Genomic DNA, 18,452 nt, shown 5'->3' on the forward strand with positions numbered 1-18,452 from the left:
CTGCAGTCTCTCAGCCTAACCTGCAGAGATATTGTGACTGAGTGGAGAGCCAGGTATGCAACCCTGGGCTCCTTGGAAGAAGGCCAGGCTACAAGTGTACCAAATGAATAGCTTAAGCTAAAATCAGTAGGGACGCTTGACTCTTGCACAAGAAAATGCTTAAGTGCGTGTCTTTCTACATGTAGAGCATTTCCAGGTAGCCTTGACCACGCACATCAGAAGTGCTGTTTTAATGTTCCTGTTCTCCATAGCCTTTGGCTGTAGGGTGCGTCTGCCTGAACTTGTCCTTGCCGGTTTGCATAGCTAGGATTCCACGACCATTGCGTAGGCGTGTCCAGTTGGGAACTTTTCCTCTTGCCGTTTTCTCTGGTTTCTTGTCACATGCATCAGCAAGCAGAGCAGAAAGCTACAGACGTGATGCCTGGCTGATGATGGTGGCAAGTTGATGCATGAGGAAACCAAAGGTGGGCCACTCAGCTATTTATTTCTGTAGCACGTTTTTATCCCCCCTTTCTTCCAAGGAGCCCGGGGCATCAGTCTTTTGTTTCCTCCCCTTCCATTTTAGCCTCACGACAGCAGTCCTGTGAGGCAGGCTAAGCTGTGAGATCTTACGTGGCCAAAGTTCCCCAAGCACCGTGACTGAATTAATTGGTTCTTATACAAACACATGGCTGAGATTGGGTCCCATTATTAGCCTACTGGGTTTGAAAAAGAGTTACTTGAAACACGGCACTTCTCATTCAGAGAACACGTCCTATTTCTTATGGATTTTCAAGATTCTGCACGAGTCCACTCCCCTTCATGTGTGCACATCAGGCTGGACATTAAAAACTCTGACACAGACCGTCTGGCATCGTGTCCCTCCAGAGCTCTTTCTCCTCTCCAGGCTCCACCTCCCCACCCCCCAAAAAACCCCCTTCAGATATTTCCCAACTTGGAGTTGGCAACTCTAACTGGTAATTCTCACCCCCCCCCCACACACACACACCAAATGCTAGAACATTGTGTGCATGATGTGCCTGGCGTGATAACATCACTTCTGAGTGACATCATCGTGCTGGCATGTTGGGCACCAATAGAGCTCTTAGGGGGTGGGGATCCCCCTGCTGGCCGGCTGTTGGTAAGTGGGTTGAGGGCCCCAAAACCAGGGGAACCGCCACCCACCAGTGAGAGGCTGGGAACCCTATCTCTAAAAAGGCTGAGCTGGAGAGAGGCTGCAGCTAGGAGGGTTCCTTCATTTAAAGAGTGGTGAGTCGGAATTAGAGGAAGGGAACGTATAGTTAGTTGCGTCAGGGCTTTTTATGTTTCTTTATGCCACCTTTACTGTTTTTCATGTTCACTATTGCTCTAAAAAGTTTACAAACTCACTTGTTTATTCTTGAGCATTTACAATAAACGTATTGTTACACTGCCTGGGTCTGCATGCCTCTTTGGTCACAGATAAAGGGTGCTTGCTGAGAAGGAAGACGGGGTCAGGTAGGTTCTCTGGACCCTCCCAGATAGACCCTTACCAGAGTAGTGGCAGCCAGTAGAAGACCCTCCCTGGTCCCCTGTTTGTGAAAGGCTAGCACAAGGTCACCCAGGGAGCTTCCACAGCAGGGTTTGAACCCAGATCCCGTTCCTGTGTCATAACCGCTAAACAAAAGCCTAGCTTCACTAATCCAATTTTGTGCTGTGCTTTTTTTGCAGGGAAATCCAGATTCTGTGGATCGTTTCTGCTGAACAGCTGTGCCCTCACCCCCTGACCTTTGTTAGAGGCTTAGTGTTCAGAATGGTAAACGAGAGAAGCGGTTTTTCAGGGTTGCGTTTCCCAACAGAAGTTGACTCGGTCTCTTAAAATCAGATGGCAGAGCCTCTTCTAGTTGAGTTGTTCCCTTTGCCTGCAGTTGATTACTTCCCTGTGACTCGGCAAAATACTTTATCCCCCCACAAGTTCTGATTCTTCTGACCTGCAAATAAAATGGAGGCTTTAGAAGTCGATGATATCAGCCCAGCCTTGGAGGTCACTGAAGACTTCTTCAGCACCTTCGATGCTAAGCTGGAGAATGTGCAGCCAGCCAAGGTTTACGGGATCCAAGAGGTCCCTGAACTCGTCGGGCACGAAACGTTTAACAAGATCACCGCCTGCGGAGACTTGAGGAACATCGCTTCTTTGGAGAAGAACGGCCTCGTTTGGGAACGCTGCAAAAATGGGCTCCTGGAAGCCAAGGTGGAGGCGGCGTTTCCCGCCAAAGAGCCTTTTGCGGTCCAGAGGGGAACCGTCCCCGACAACCTCTCCTGGATGGAGCAGAGGGAGGACTCGACATTTAACATCTTCAATATCGGGCAGAGGAGGAGGGATCGGCCCCATTCCGTGAACGACATCCTAGTGCAGAGCGAGGAAACGGCCTTCAAGCCGGGCCACAACCGGTCGCGCTCAGATATCAGCCACGTAGACTGGGGGGTGGTCCTAAATGGTGCCCCTCTGCAGCAGTCGTCCAATCAGAGCAACAGAAATCCCAAGCTTTCATTCATGCCAAATGGATTCCAAAAAGGAGAGGACCTTCAAGGGAACACTGGTAAGCGTTCATGCCTCGCTGCAACTATCTTCTCTGTTTACTGTAGAACAAAGTGGGAGCCAAGTTGCACCTTTAAGACCAACCAAGTTTTATTCAGAATGTAAGCTTTCGTGTGCTCTAAGCGCACTTCATCAGATGAGGAATCAGGTACGGTGAGCAGAGCTACATATAGCTGGTAGGCAGTCTTCGTCTGATGAAGTGTGCTTAGAGCACATGAAAGCTTACATTCTGAACAAAACTTTATTGGTCTTAAAGGTTAGACTTGACTCCTACTTTGTTCTACTGCTTCAAACCAACACGGCTACCCGCTTGGATTTTTCTGTTTGCTGTTTATCTTCTTTGAAAAGAAAAGGTCAAAATAGTCAGGAGAACTGGAGTGGGGCAGGGCCGTAACTCAGTGGTGGATCCCCTGCTTTGCACGCAGAAAGTCCCAGGTTCGATCCCCGGCATCTCCAGTTAAAAGGGCCAGGCAGGCGGTGATGTGAAAGACCCCCTACCTCAGCCCTTGAAATATCCAAATAGACAGCATTGTCCTTGGTAGACCCAGTCAAGTTGAGGTGATGAGAGATGAAGTTCTGCATTTGTTGGGGAAATTATAAACCAGTAAGTTGCCATGTCCTGTTGGCATACACCCAAAAGTTCTTAGGGAACTAAGATATGAACTGCTGACCTACTAACCATTATAAGTAACTTGTTAAAATCAGTCCCTGCACCCAAGCACTGGAGAGTTCCAAATGTTATAAAAAGGTAAAGGTAGTCCACTGTGCAAGCACCACTCGTTTCCAACTCTGGGGTGACGTTGCTTTCACAATGTTTTCACGGCAGACTTTTTACGGGGTGGCTTGCCATTGCCTTCCCCAGTCATCTACACTTTCCCCCACAAGCTGGGTACTCATTTTACTGACCTCGGAAGGATGGGAGGCTGAGTCAACCTGAGCTGGCTACCTGAAACCAGCTTCCGCCAGGATTGAACTTAGGTCGTGAGCAGAGAGTTCAGACTGCAGCACTGCAGCTTTACCACTCTGCGCCACAGGGCTCTTAGCAAATGTTATACCCCTTTCTAAAAAGGGATCCAGAGGGGAACCCGGAAATTATAGGCTCATTAGTCTACCATCTGATCCAGGCAAATTAGTAGAAATTGGGATCAAAGATAGAATTCTTAAGCCCAGGGGTCCTTTGCATGTTAGGCCACACACTTCTGATGTAGCCAATCCTCCAAGAGCTTACAAGGCTCTTTTTTGTAAGCTCTTGGAGGATTGGCTACATCAGGGGTGTGTGGCCTAATATGCAAAGGAGCTCCTGCTAGAATTCCACCCCTGTTAGGCCCATCCAGGAACAAAGCCTGCTTGAGGGTGTTATTTAATTTGCTTATAAATGATCTTAAAACTGAGGGTGAACCATTTGCAGATAGCACAGAATTATCCAGCATGGTGAAAAGCAAGGGAGACCAGGAAGGGCTGCAGGAGGATCTCTATAAGTAGGGTGAGTGGGCAGCAGTGTGTCCGATGAAGTTCAGTGTTCGTAAAAAGATGCGCATTGGAACAAAAAAACCCAGCGTCAAGTATAAGCTAATGGAGTTGCAATGTGCCAAGACTTAGGGGGGAAGAGACCTTGGGGTTGTAATGGATAGCTTAATGAAAAGGTCAATCCAGTGTGCTGCAGCAGTGAAAAAGACAAGCAGGGGAGGGGGCAGGAAATGTCTGCTGAGCCCTCCATTATACCCTATGGAGACTAATCCCCATAGGATATAATGGAGAACCAATCCACGGGTATCTGGGGCTCGGGTGGGTGCATTTTAGAGGCAGCAGCTTTTCAGCATAGCCTCTGGTGCCCCTCCTCAAAAGACCCTCCGAGTTTCAAAAAGATTGGACCAGGGGGTCCAATTCTGTGAGCTCCAAAAGAAGGTGCCCCCTCCTCCATTATTTCCAGTGGAGGCAAGGCATTTTAAAAGGAGCACGATCCCTTTAAACGCGATGGCCAAAACTCCCTTTCGAGTTCAATCGTGCTTGTCACGACCTTGCTCCTGGCTCCAGAATCCTGAGATATTTCCTGAGTTGAACCTGGCAATTTTACCTATATTGGGAATTATTAGGAAAGAGACTGAAAATAAAACATCCACTATTATAACGCTCCACTATAGATCTTTGGTGGGGCCTCATTTGGAATACTATGCACTGTTCTGGTCACCGTATCCCAAAAAGGGCCCTGCAGAGCTGGAAAAAGTACAGGAGAGGGAAACCAAGATTATTAGGGGGTTGGAGCACCTTCCCCAATGAGGAAAGGTGGAAGGGACTTCTCCGTTAGAAGAGAGGCAATTAAAGGGGGACTTGATAAGAGGGCTATGCAATTATGTGTAGGACAGAGAGACTGGACAGAGAGAACTTTCCTTCCTCTCCCAAAATACTAAAGAGCATCCAATGAAGTTAATGGGTAGTAGATTCAGGAGGCGAGGTACCTCAGCAGGCTATGATGCCATAGAGTCCTCCCTCCAAAGCCGCCATTTTCTTCGGGGGAACCGATCTTGGTTGGTTGGAGATCAGTGATAATAATGGGAGATCTTCAGAGGCTACCCGAAAGTTGGCAGCCCTATTTCTTAAGCGAGGCACCGTGGCTCAGTGGCAGAGCATCTGCTTTGCATGCAGAAGGTCCCTGGTTCAATCTCTGGCATCTCCAGTTAAAAGATCTGATGGTGGGTGATGTGAAAGACCTCTGCCTGAGATCCTGAAGAGTCACTGCCAGTCTGATCAGACCAGGGATGGCCAGCTGTGGCTTGGGAGCCACATGTGACCCTTTCACACATAGTGTGTGGCTCTTGAAGCCCCCACTGTCCAATTGACCAGCTTGGAGAAGGTGTTTAAACTTAAAGTTGCTTTCCCTCCACCCCTCCTTCCCTCTCCTTCATCTATTTCCCTCCCTCTTCCCCATCTATTTTCCTTCCCTCCTTCCTTCTCCCTCCCTCCTCCCTCCCCCTCCCCTCCTTTCCCCCTCCCTCCCTCTCTCCTTCATAACTTCCTTCCTGCCCCCTCCCTCCCTTCCTCCTTTCCCCTCCCTCCCTCCCACATCTGATGTTTATTCTGTGTGGCTCTTATGTTAAGCATGTTTGGCCATCCCTGAAGTAGACAATACTGACTTTTATGGACGAAGGGTCTGATTAAGTATAAAGCAGTTTCATGTGTTCATGCGACTGGTCGGCTGGCCCTAACCATTATTTTATGTTCAGTAGTAACCCCTGTCTACAGGGCACACCTTGAAGGTGCAGTGAAAATCCTAGTGCCGTCTCCGCTTCTGTAATCACCCTGGCTCATTGTCCGGCTAGCAGTAAACCGGCTAGTGGCTTTTTGGCACTTATGAATATGGAACGAAGGAAGAGTTCAAGGACTGCAGAGGAGGAGGAACTTTGAAAGAGAACTGGACGCTTCCCTGGAGGGTTGGTCTGAGCAGCAGCAGCAGAAGAAGAAGATATTGGATTTATATCCTGCCCTCCACTCCGAATCTCAGAGCGGCTCACAATCTCCTTTACCTTCCTCCCCCACAACAGACACCCTGTGAGGCGAGTGGGGCTGGAGAGGGCTCTCCCAGCAGCTGCCCTTTCAAGGACAACCTCTGCCAGAGCTATGGCTGACCCAAGGCCATTCCAGCAGCTGCAAGTGGAGGAGTGGGGAATCAAACCCGGTTCTCCCAGATAAGAGTCCGCACACTTAACCACTACACCAAGCAGCCATGAGCCATGAAATCTCAGTGAGATGTGCATATTCAAAGGCAGGGAACCTCTGATTGTCATGTTCTGGAGGACACGCGTGATGAGAAGGTCATTGGACCTTCATTAACTGGTATTCAGAGATGGATTAAAATGGGTCGCTGTGTTGGTTTGAAGCAGTAGAACAAAATAGGAGTCAAGCAGCACCTTTAAGAGCAACAAAGTTTTATCCAGAATGTAAGCTTTCGTATGCATGCATACTTCTTCTGACATGTGCATTGTATCCTGTCCCCTCGTCTGAAGAAGTACGGTATGCACGCATACGAAGGCTGACATACTGAATAAACTTTGTTGGTCTTAAAGATGCCACTTGACTCCTACTTGTTCTAATGGGTAGTTATGTTTGTCTGTGGCAGTAGAAAAGAGTAAGAGTCCAGTAACACCTTAAATTTGTGGTAGGATAGGGGCTTTCCTGAATCATTGCTCGTTTCTTCAGATACCAAAGAAGTGAGCAGTGACTCAGAAAAGCGCATACCCCGATGGATATATTAGTCTTCAGGGGTGGAATTCTAGCAGGAGCTCCTTTGCATATTAGGCCACCCCCCTCTGATGTAGCCAATCCCCCAAGAGCTTACAAAAAAGAGCCTTGTAAGCGCTTGGAGGGTTGGCTACATCGGGGGGGGGGTGTGTGGCCTAATATGCAAAGGAGTTCCTGCTAGAATTCCTTCCCTGTTAGTCTTTAAGGTGCTACTGGACTCTTGTTCTTTTCAAAGGTGCACTGGATACAAACTGCTCTGTGCCTTTCCTCCATGTTCCTCTGAGACATCTGGCTGGCTACAGTAGGAAACCGAATCTTGGACTGGATGGAGCTTTGACTAGATCCAGCAGGGCCTATCTTATATTTTCGCATCATTTCCAGTCGAGGACACAAACACAATTAGTGAGCAAATCCTGTAAATGTCTCTGGCTTTGTTTTGACTGCTTTCTGATTTCTTCTCTGTCTGCACCAGGGAGGAAAAAATTTCTCACTGGGCACCCCAAAGAGAAAAATGTTATCCCCCTCCTCCAATCACCTGTCTTCAAAATATAGGGAGCGCGTGCACAACACATTATGATTAGACATAATACAAACAACGCAAGGGGGTGTAATCTTTTGAATAAGAAACCCGGAGCCGTTTTCAGCTGGTGTTTTTATTCCACACACACACACACACCCCTGCCTTCTGTTTCTTCTTTTGGTCCCCCTATCTCGAGAAATTACTTTTAAAGAAAGAAGAGGCTACCCCAGACATAGGCTATTTACTGTGATTATCTCCCATTTTCTGTGATGGGCTGCGATTTGCTTGATTTAATTTCCGTGTTCGGCGAAAGCAAACAGGAAAGGTGGCCCAGAAAGCACTCAGTGGGAAGGTGGAGGTTATTATGTAGCAGTCGTGGTACCTCGGGCCGGTGAGGGGGCCGAGCCGGGAGGGGGGTCAGCTAGACCGGGCAGCGGCTGGCCAGGGTGGAGGGGCGGGTGTTAACGGTTTTGACTCAGCCTCCCTGCGCCAGCCATCCCCGGAGAACATGCCCATGGATTAAACCCTATGGAGGCCCCTAGGCAGTCAAAATCTCGGGGGCCCCTTCAGGGCTGACCCTAGATTGTCTGGCACCCTAGGCAAGGCTAACCTCTGGTGTGCCACCCCCACCCCCTGATAATGTCACCAAATCACATGGAGACGCCCACTTCGGTACCCCCAGAAGACCAGCACCCTAGGCAACCGCCTAGTTTGCCTAGTGGCGGGGCCGTCCCTGGGCCCCCTTGCAAATTATCTCTGAGTCGGAGCGCCCGCCCCACTGCCTGTAGCCCCCACTGCAGCCTGCAGGCACCTTCTCTAAAGCCTCTTTGACAAAACTGCAGGGGAGAGGCAGAGAGAGGCAGCAGAGAGAGGCAGAGAGAGGCAGCAGCCACACCAGGCAAGTCGGGCAAAGAGCAGCTCAGTCGCTGGCTGCGCATGCAGGCTGGGAGGGCTGCAAGAAGGGGGAAAACTGAGGGGGGGAGCCGGCCCAGAGCCTCTAAAGGTGTGGGGGCCCATAGGCCAGTGCCTAGTTGGCCTAATTGTTAATCTGGCCCTGCCATTTCTGAATTTCAGTCAAGCTGGGCCCACTTGTATTGTCCCAATTTGAAGTGGGAGCGGATGAAACCAGTTCCACCGGAGCTGTGGAGAAGGGAAGGCAGAGAGAATGCCGGGCTGTGAGCGAAGGCGAAGGGAGGGAGGCCTTTTCTGTCATTCGACAAAAGCCAGGCCGAACCTCTTTAGTGGCGGGAGGGAGGGGGGAGGGCAGCAGCTGGGGGGAGGGACCACTTATGAATGTGGGAGAAACTTGAAGTGTCATCTGCGCTTGACAGAAAGGAGAAGGCCCAAGCCAAGTTGCAGTCTGGGCTGCAGCAGCCATGCTGTTCCGTTTATTGGATTAGCAGGGAGGGAAGATGGCAGTCGAATATGTACCCATTATCTGCACTACAAAGGGATTAGTGTGGCCTTAAAGGAAATTAATGGCTTTCTGAGCTGGCACAGAAATCCTAATTAATATCGGGGCCAGAGATGGGAAGCAAATAATTCCGCCGCCCTCCTTCCACTCTTTTTATTCATCCATCTCCCAGCACTTCTCTCTTTTTTGCATTTAGGTTGAATTTAATTACCCCCCTCCCCCACCCTTCTGCAACTTGTCTGAATTATATTTTCTTTTTTTAACCTTTCTGCAAGGCATACGCCGCTATTGGTGTGCAGAAGGCGATAAGAAGTTTGTTGGTTTGGCTATTTCAGATTTAAAACTAAATAAATAAATGCCATGTTGGTTGCAATCAATTTACTCGGAAAAGACAAATCTGCTAAAAAATAGTCATGCTAAATATGACGTTTTGGCCATTCTGCTCTCAGTAGTTCTTGGCTTGTTCTGATTATAGGTGTGACCAAAAAAAAATTGTTACCCCTTGTAATTCAAAGCAAAGTGGAATTGTCAGATCTGGGGTGGAAAATTCCTGGAGATTTGGGGAGTGGAGCCCGAAGAGGGCAGGGTTTGGGGAGGGGAGGGACCTCAGCGGGTTATAATGCCATAGAGTCTGCCCTCCAGAGCAGCCATTTTCTCCAGGGGAGCTGATCCTTGTGGTCTGGAGATCAGTTATAATTTTGAGGAGATATCCAGACCCCACATGAAAGCTAATCAACCCAAAAAGTCCCACGGGAAAATGGAGTGAAGGAAAAAAACCCCAAAAGGTTCCGTGTATAAATCAGCCTTCAAATATCTTTCCGCAATAAAGCCCACTTGAACTGTGTCAACAAACAAACTCCAATTTATTTAAGGAAGCCATAAGCTTTAGAAAAGTGTGGATTGCACCGAATCTACATGTAACTTTTCCACAGACAATTTTTTTTTGTGTTCTTCCTCTTCAGCCTTATGCGTTTATTATTTACAGCAGATTAATCATACATGCGACAGGATTAATCAATTTAATTTTCCTGTTTCACTTCCATGCTTTATCCCAGCCGAAGCTTATTTCATTTCAAAAGCAATCTTTATTCATTCTGTATTGCTTTACTCTCAGCCCTTGACATTTGACAATTGGCATTTGCACTGAAGGACAGACAGGACAGACGGACAGGACAGACAAACGGACAGAGTATAGATCTATCATTTGTCTGTCTGTCCAATCTACCTACCTACCTATCTACCTGTCCGTCTGTCTGTCTGATCTACCTGCCTACCTATCTATCTACTTGTATGTCTGATCTACCTACCTACCTACCTATCTACCTGTCTGTCTGTCTAATCTACCTACAGGTCAAGTCTGTACACTTGCAAAATCAGTTCTGTTGCAGGTGGGGTTTCCAGCCAGAGCTGGGATCACCCTCATTGGTGATGTCAATTCTGCGGTGACCCAAAAGTAACATCACGTTGGGGAAATGTGCTAGCATTTGCCAGTAATCCAGTGGTTTACTTATACAGTTCTAGGCAGCTATAGAGCACTGCCTATCCTTTCACTTCTGGATTTTGCCAGAAGTTATGTCATGGCATCGCTTTGATATCAATTGTAGGGATGCCAGCCTCCAGGTGATGACCTGGGGATCTCCCGGAATTACATTTTATCAGCAGACTATAGAGATCAGTTGCCCAGAGAAAATGGATGCTGTATGGCATCGTACCCCATTGAAGTCCCTGTTCTCTTCAGGATCCACTCCCAATCTCCAGGAGTTTCTCAACCTGGATCTGGCAACCCTACACTCTGCCCCCCCCCCCGGCATGGCAACCCTAATTAATTGTCCCCTAACTCCTCCTGTGACCTTTCCCCCCACCCCGTGGTGGCAGTCAGAGCTAGCAGGGGGCAGGAGGGTTCTCACTGAAGTTTTGTGTAGTTGCAGGTTATTTCCACAGACCACCCCCCCATCCCCCTCCCCAATTTCACTGTTGGGAAGAATTTTTGTTTTTTGCTTCTCCACTGCACTGAGGTGTGGGGAATTCTGGGCTTTGCCTTGTTCTTCCCAAAATCTCAAGGTAATTAGTTATTGCACCAGTAGTCATCAGAATGTAAATTATAGTTATACTTCATTGGCTATAACAGGGGTGGCAAACTTATTTAACATAAAAGCCACATAAAATAAAGTCAGATGTTTGAGAGTTGCAAGACATGAACATCAGATGTTTGAGGGAGGGAGGGAGAAGAAGACTGAAGATTTATATCCCGCCCTTTTCTCTGAATCAGAGACTCAGAGCGGCTTACAATCTCCTATATCTTCTCCCACAACAGACATCCTGTGAGGTGGGTGGGGCTGAGAGGGCTCTCACAGCAGCTGCCCTTTCAAGGACAACCTCTGCCAGAGCTATGGATAACACAAGGCCATTCCAGCAGGTGCAAGTGGAGAAGTGAGGAATCAAACCCAGTTCTCCCAGATGAGAGTCCATGCACTTAACCACTACACCAGACAGGAAGGAAGGAAGGAAGGAAGATGGGGAGAGGGAGGGCAGAGATGGAAAGAAAGCAACTTTAACTTTAAATGCATTCTCCAAGCCGCCGGATCTTGCGACTCTCAGAAATCTAACATTTATTCTATGTGGCTCTTAGATTAAGCAAGTTTGGCCACCCCCGTTCTTAGGCAATCATTCACCCTCACACCCCTTCAACTCATATTGTATCAATCTCCAGCAGTTTGACTCCTGTGCTCCCACAAAACCCATTCCTGCCTCTTTGTGGTGAAACTGGTGCGAATACCAGTTCGTTGCCCTGACTGAGCTTGTAGACAGAACTTGAAAGCACTGATGTTTCGTTTGCATTTCTCTTTCAGAACATAAGCCCACATTCTCAAATATCCTGAAGAAAGGCTACCTGGAAGTTAAGAACCACCATGATGGCTATTGGCAGGCCTGTTACGCGAAGCTCTCTCCCTGCAAACTGTACCTGTATCAGCTGGACAGAAGTGGCAACCAAACTCCCCCCACCGTCTACCTGCTTCTGCATTTCCAAAGCATCAACGTGGAAGCCCAGGTGGTCGACGCCGTCCTCTTCGACAACTCGCACCTCCAGCTCAAGGCGGAGTCGCCGTGGGAAGCCTTGGATTGGGGGCAGAAGCTTTGGGAAGCCGTGCGCTCTTCGGTCCCATCTTTCCTGCGGCCCCCAGGGGAGGCGGAGAACTCGCAGAAGCTGGACAATGTGCAGTGCAGCCTCGCTCAGAATCGCGGCACGTGGAAGGAACCTCCCGAGGCCTTCCAAACGACGTCTGCAGCCCCGAGCGTCAAAGACTACCAAACCGTTCTCAAGTCCGGGACCCTTTACAGACTGACGCTCCAGAATAACTGGAAGACGTTCCATTTTGTGCTCAGCCCCTCTTTCCTGATGGCTTTTCAGCCCGGCGGGCTCGACGAGGACCCTCTGCTGAGCTACAACATCGACACGTGCCTCTCGGTCCAGACTGACGTCCTGGACGACTGCGACTCCTGCTTTCAGGTGATCTTTCCTCAAGACGTGCTCCGGCTGCGGGCGGAAACCCGCCAAAGGGCTCAGGAATGGATGGAGGCCTTGAAGTGCAGCGCCAATGCGGCTAAAAGCTTGGGCCCCGACCTGCAAGTGACTCTCCGAAACAAAGCCCAAGACCCGTCTCGGGGGAAGGAGTTGCGGAGGATCAAGCGCCAGTCGGTCACCACCAGCTTTCTGAGCATCCTCACCACCTTGTCTTTGGAAAGAGGGCTGACGGCCCAGGGTTTCAAATGTGCCGGTAAGCAAAGATGTAGAAGAGCTCTGCTGATTTTTTTTTCTCCTGGGTTTTGGTCACTGTGTTATGCAGAGTTTGGAACTAGATGGGCCATTGGCCCAATCCAACGTGGCTTCCCTTATGTTCTTATGCTTTCCTGTCTTTGGCTTGTACTGATCTGGTTCGTGAATGCCTGTGCCAAGATCCTTTTCAACCAGAAACTGAAGGAGTCTTAGTGTCTAGACCAGAGGTTGCCAAGCCTGCTTAACATAAGAGCCATGTAGAATAAGCACTATGTGTTTGAGAGCTGGGAGGGAGATAGGTAGGTAGGTAGGTAGATGATTGATAGATAGATAGATTGATTGATGATTGATAGATGATTGATTGATGATTGATAGATAGATGATAGGGAGGAGAGGTAGAAAGAAAGCAACTCTAAATGGCTTGGAAAAGTGATTTATAGAGACAAATGCTTTCTCCAAGCTGGCTGACAGGGCGGTGAGGGCTTTGAGAGCCGCATGTGGCTCCCGAGCCACTGTTTGGCCATCCTTGGTCTAGACCAGGGTATGGGGTCAAACCTCCTTAATTTAAGAGCCACATAGAATAAAGTCAGATGTTTGAGAGCCACAAGACACAAACATGGCTGGACTTGCTGTGGCCCACTAGCTCCCAAGAAGCTGGCTAGCTTGGCTCGGAGAAGTGATTTAAAGAGAGAAAGGCCTTCTCCAAGCTGGCTGATGGGGCGGTGGGGGTTTGAGAGCCACTCAATATGTGTGAAAGAGCCATGGTTTGGCCATCCTTGGTCTAGTCTATGCAATTTGAAATCCGCCAAGTCTCAAAATATCATACAAATATCTCAGTTTTTTCCTAGATTTCGTTCATACATAACTCTGTTCAGTACCAGAATTCACAAATGTTTGCAGAAGTCATTAATAGTATTCATCAAGTTTTATAACAAAATACATCCTTCAGTGCATCACATCTCCTGTGTCCCTCCCAATAGCTTTCATTCATAATGCAAAATAGCTCTAACGTCCAAACTTTTCCAATGAAGGGGCAAAAGACAAAGTTCATTCAGCCTTCACAGACTCTCGTTCCAGATATTCCAAGATGTATCAATATCTTCCTTGGTTTTCAGGCTGTTTAAACGGAACCTCATTTCCATTGCTTCAGGCCTCGAGTTTATAGCTTTCAAGACAAATCAGCTGGGTTCAAGATGAGAACCATTCCGGAACCTCCTGTCAATTACGAAACACGCACAAACCAAAGAATCCACAGTTGTAAAGAGCAAATACAAGGCCGTATTTCCAACTATGTAGCACTATAATAAAATGTTTATATCACCTTATAGTACAACATTTCTGTGCCATTATTCGCATCATAATCGCTACAAGGAACAATAACACGATAATCAGCATGGAGAGCATCTGTTGAGCTTGTACATCCAAAGGGCTGAATTCCAGTGCCCTCCATGTGGGAAAAAGTTCCAATTGTACCAAAAGCTACAATGAAGTCTCTCCCAAAATTTGATAATGATGGATGCTGGTGCTCCCAGATCTGGCCAATGTTTCCAACCTTCTTCAGACCCAGAAAGTCTGTACATTAACTAGAATTATTATTACAAAGCACCAGTCACAAACAGGGCTTTTTTTGTAGCAGGAACTCCTTTGCATATTAGGCCACACCCCCTGATGTAGCCAATCCTCCTGGAGCTTACAAGGCTCTTAGTACAGGGCCTACTGTAAGCTCCAGGAGGATTGGCTACATTAGGGGTGTGTGGCCTAATATGCAAAGGAGTTCCTGCTACAAAAAAAGCCCTAGTCACAAATAAACTCGACAATAGTTCAAACGCTTCTATACCAGCAACAGGTGGAGGAGAGGCTACACCAGCGAGAAAAGTGTTTGAACTATCGACCCGTGTACAAGCTTAACAGAAGTGTGCAAGCTTGATTATCATGTTATTGTTCCCTGTAGTAATTATGATGTGAATGACCCAGAAATATTGTCCTTTAAAGTGCTGCAAACATTTTATTACACTGCTACATAATTGGAATTACTTCGTTGTCGTTACGAAACACAGCCCGGCAACCCTATGCAGTAGAGAAAGGAAGAATTGCTCATCTCTTGCTGTCCAGGCACACCATGTTAACCCAGTCTTCCTTCGAGGAATTCGCTGCTGTGCTTATGATTCTTCCCATGGTCACAGCCAGGGGTGGAATTCTAGCAGGAGCTCCTTTGCATATTAGGCCACACACTCCTGATGTAGCCAATCCTCCAAAAGCTTACAAGGCTCTTTTTTTTAAGCTCCTGGAGGATTGGGTACATCAGGGGTGTGTGGCCTAATATGCAAAGCAGCTCCTGCTTGAATTCCAGCCCTGATCACAGCTGTGGGAGGAAGAGCCTGAGGTCGACTCCGTGAGCTTTCGTGGCAGAATGAGGATCTAACCCTGAGACTCACCAGTGCTACTCTAGTCCTTGCACCACATGGGCTTTAAAATTGTAGTTGCTGTGTGGGTCTTTGTAGACCAGCGGCAGCCACCGTTTATCTGAATCGCACGGCCGTGGGGTGTGCTGGCAAGGGAGAAGGTCTCTGGATTGCCAGAGCCATCACTGCAGCCTGTAAGGAAACCTCTCTTAAAAGCAGTGAGGTTTAAAACCTGTTCACCCTCAGCTCTAATTGCACGTTTTTCAAGGAGCTGGTTTTAAAACAATCTCTGGAGTTGGGCGCTGCTCTTGCTGGGCAGCTTTCTGAGTTTATAGGTCTCGCCTTAATGAGTGATTCGCCCTTCTGCAAGCAGCCGCCAAACTAACGCAGGGACTGACTTGCCCCGTTGCGCTCGCTTTTATGTTTGCAATTTAAAGGGGGCTTCCCAGAGGAGCAGAAGCAGATGAAGGCGGCAGCAAAAACAGAACACAAAGAGTCATGCATGCTTTGGGGCGTTTGGACCAGTTAATCTGAAGTCGGCTGGCAAAGTGCATTGGAAACCGTGATGTCTCTGGGCTGGTTTGATGTTTTTAAAGATGTAGATGTTGAGGGAGGCCTGAACACAGACCCTGCGTGGGGTGCAACTGAGATGGAAACTTGAAGTACCCTGTTTGCCACTGCCCAGGGGTGTAGCCATGATTAACTCCAGCAGGGGGCAGTGTCACTAAATCATCTTGGGTTTTAAGGCTAAACTGCCTTACTTTCATAGATTCAAGTGGGGAGGCACATTGGTCTGCAGCAGCAGAACAAAGCTTGAGTCCAGTGGTAGCTTTAAGATCAGGGGTGGCCAAACTTGCTTAAAGTAAGTGCCACGTAGAATAAATGTTAGGTTTTTGAGAGCCGCAAGACATGAATGTCAGATGTTTGAGAGGGGAAGGAAGGAAGAAAAATAGATGGGGAGGGAGGGAGAGGAGGAAAGAAAGCAACTTGAAATGCCTTTTCCAAGCTGAAGAAGTGTTTTGAAGAGACAAATGCCTTCTCCAAACCAGCTGACAGGAGAGTGGCAGCTTCAAGAGCCACAAAATATGTGTGGAAGAGCCACATGTGGCCACTCCTGATAAAAACACACAAACACAAATTGAAAACACACAAATTGAAATCCTTACCATATTACAGCAATAAATAACCTATAACCATTGCATAAGAACATAAGAGAAGCCATGATGGATCAGGCCAGTGGCCCATCCAGTCCAACACTCTGTGTCACACAGTGGCCAGAAACCCCAGGTGCTATCAGAAGGTTCACCAGTGAGGCTGGAAGCCCTTTCACTGTGCCCCCCCCCCAAGCACAAGAATACAGAGCATCACTGTCCCAGACAGAGAGTTCCAACAATAAGCTGTGGCTAATAGCCACTGATGGACCTCTGCTCCATATGCTTATCCAGTCCCCTCTTGAAGCTGTCTATGCTTGCAGCCGCCGCCACCTCCTGTGGCAGTGAATTCTGCATGTTAATCGCCCTTTGAGTGAAAGATGGTTACAGCAATAAATAACATCTCTCCTCCCTCTCCCAACACACACATATTTAAAATCCTTACCATATTACATCAATAAGTAACCTATAACCAATGAGATGGCAAAAATGAAACTGCCTTCTGGTCCAGTTGGAGTTTCTGGGTCAGTCTCTAGGGTAGCCCTACATAGAGTGAGTTACAGTAGTCCATTCTGGAGGTGACCATTGCATGGATTACTGTGGCTAGGTCAGGGCAAGACAGTGGGGGGGGGGCAGTTGCTGGACCTGGCACAGTTGGCAAAATGCCAGTCTGGCAACATTTGTGACCTGGACCTTCGTTGATAAGTTTGTGGCTTGTCCCTAGGTCACATGCCAACTGCTGCTTGGGCTACATGAAGCTGTAGCTGTGTCCAGGGCTTTTTTTGTAGCAGGAACATATTAGGTCACACACCCCTGATGTAGCCAATCCTCCTGGAGCTGACAGTAGGCCCTGTACTAAGAGCCCTCTAAGCTCTTGGAGGATTGGCTACATCAGGGAGGTGTGGCCCAGGGTTGGAATTCTAGCAGAAGCTCCTTTGAATATTAGGCCACACCCCCTGATGCAGCCAATCCTCCTGGAGCTGGCAGTAGGCCCTGTACTAAGAGCCCTGTAAGCTCTTGGAGGATTGGCTACATCAGGGGTGTGTGGCCTAATATGCAAAGGAGTTGCTGTTACAAAAAAAGGCCCTGGCTGTGTCTTTTCTGTTGCTGCGCTGCTACTGTGGAACCTATAACTGATCCCTTGCCTCAGTGCCTTCTGCTAAGGCCGTAAAAGCAGAGCTGTTGTGGAGAGCTTCCGGGGCAGCCTGAAATGGGCTCCGGCTTCTCTCTTTTAACTATCTTTTTTGATTGTGGATTTTGCTAGGTTTTTGCATGGTATGATTTCAGTATCTGTGTTGTTCGGAAGATGCTGAGCTGATAGAATTTAATACACCCAGCGCTGGCTCATGGGCAAAGCGCCCTAGGCAGGCGCCGCCCCCCACCGGTGCCCCCCCCCGCCGCGCCCCCTGCCAGCCTCCTCTAGCCCGCTGCCGTGCTCCGCTCGTCCCCCGCCGCGCTCCTCTCACCCCCCTACTACCGTGGCCACCGCCATCCAACTCCGGACCGCTCCACTCGCCCCCCACTGCCACCGTGGTACTCCGCTTGCTCGTCTCTGCCCCGCTCACCATGACTGAAACAGCTCAACAGGCATCTCGCAGCCCGCGCCTGCGCATTTAACCAAATGCACAGGTGTGGGCCGCTAGAAGCCAGTAGGGCTGTAGTCGCAGCGAACCGGGGGGAGGCAAGCGAGTGGAGCAAGGTGGTGGCGGCGGGGGGGGGGGGGGTGGGTGACCAGAGTGTGGTGGCAGGCCGGATGAGGCTGGCCGCCACCGCAGCAGCGGTGGCGGGGGTGAGTGGGAGGCAAAATAGCTGGTTGCCTTGGGCACCGGAGGGGGGGAGCCCAATTCATTGCCCCCTGCCTCTCGGCACCCTAGACAACCACCTAGTTTGCCTAGTGGGCAAGCCAGCCCTGAGTACACCTTCTGCTGGTGTTAGGGGTGTGTGACACATGCAAATGAATTGTGCTCATGAGCTCCAACACTTCCTTTTCCACAAAATGACTCCTGATTTCAGGGTATAACCTGTGCTGTGCATGGATCTGAGGAAGTGTGCATGCACACAAAAATTTATAGCCACAAATAAACTCTGTTGGCCTTAAAGGTACCCCTGGACTCAAACTTATAGTATATAGTATAGTATATAGTATAGTATATAGTATAGTATGTAGTATAGTATATAGTATAGTAGGAGCCCCGTGGTGCAGAGTGGTAAAGCTGCAGCACTGCAGTCGGAGCCCTCTGCTCACGACCTGAGTTCGATCTCAGCAGAAGCTGGTTCAGGTAGCGGCTCCAGGTTGACTCAGCCTTCCATCCATCCAAGGTCAGTAAAATGAGTACCCAGCTTGCTGAGGGGAAAGTGTAGATGACTGGGGAAGGCAATGGCAAACCACCCCGTAAA

General features: G+C 48.8%; 1 protein-coding gene across 1 annotated transcript in view; it reads left to right on the top strand.

The window, feature by feature from the left end:
• Positions 1-18,452, top strand: part of PLEKHM3 (pleckstrin homology domain containing M3) — a 121,642-nt gene that overhangs the window by 19,954 nt on the left and 83,236 nt on the right. Inside the window, exons 2-3 of the mRNA XM_060257239.1 lie at positions 1,690-2,558; positions 11,577-12,503. Of these exons, the coding sequence (XP_060113222.1) occupies positions 1,961-2,558; positions 11,577-12,503 (1,525 nt within the window). The 5' untranslated portion in view covers positions 1,690-1,960. The remainder of the gene's footprint in view (positions 1-1,689; positions 2,559-11,576; positions 12,504-18,452) is intronic.

This window comes from Heteronotia binoei, chromosome 16 (assembly GCF_032191835.1).
Source record: "Heteronotia binoei isolate CCM8104 ecotype False Entrance Well chromosome 16, APGP_CSIRO_Hbin_v1, whole genome shotgun sequence".
NCBI classification, from domain to species: Eukaryota; Metazoa; Chordata; class Lepidosauria; order Squamata; family Gekkonidae; genus Heteronotia; species Heteronotia binoei.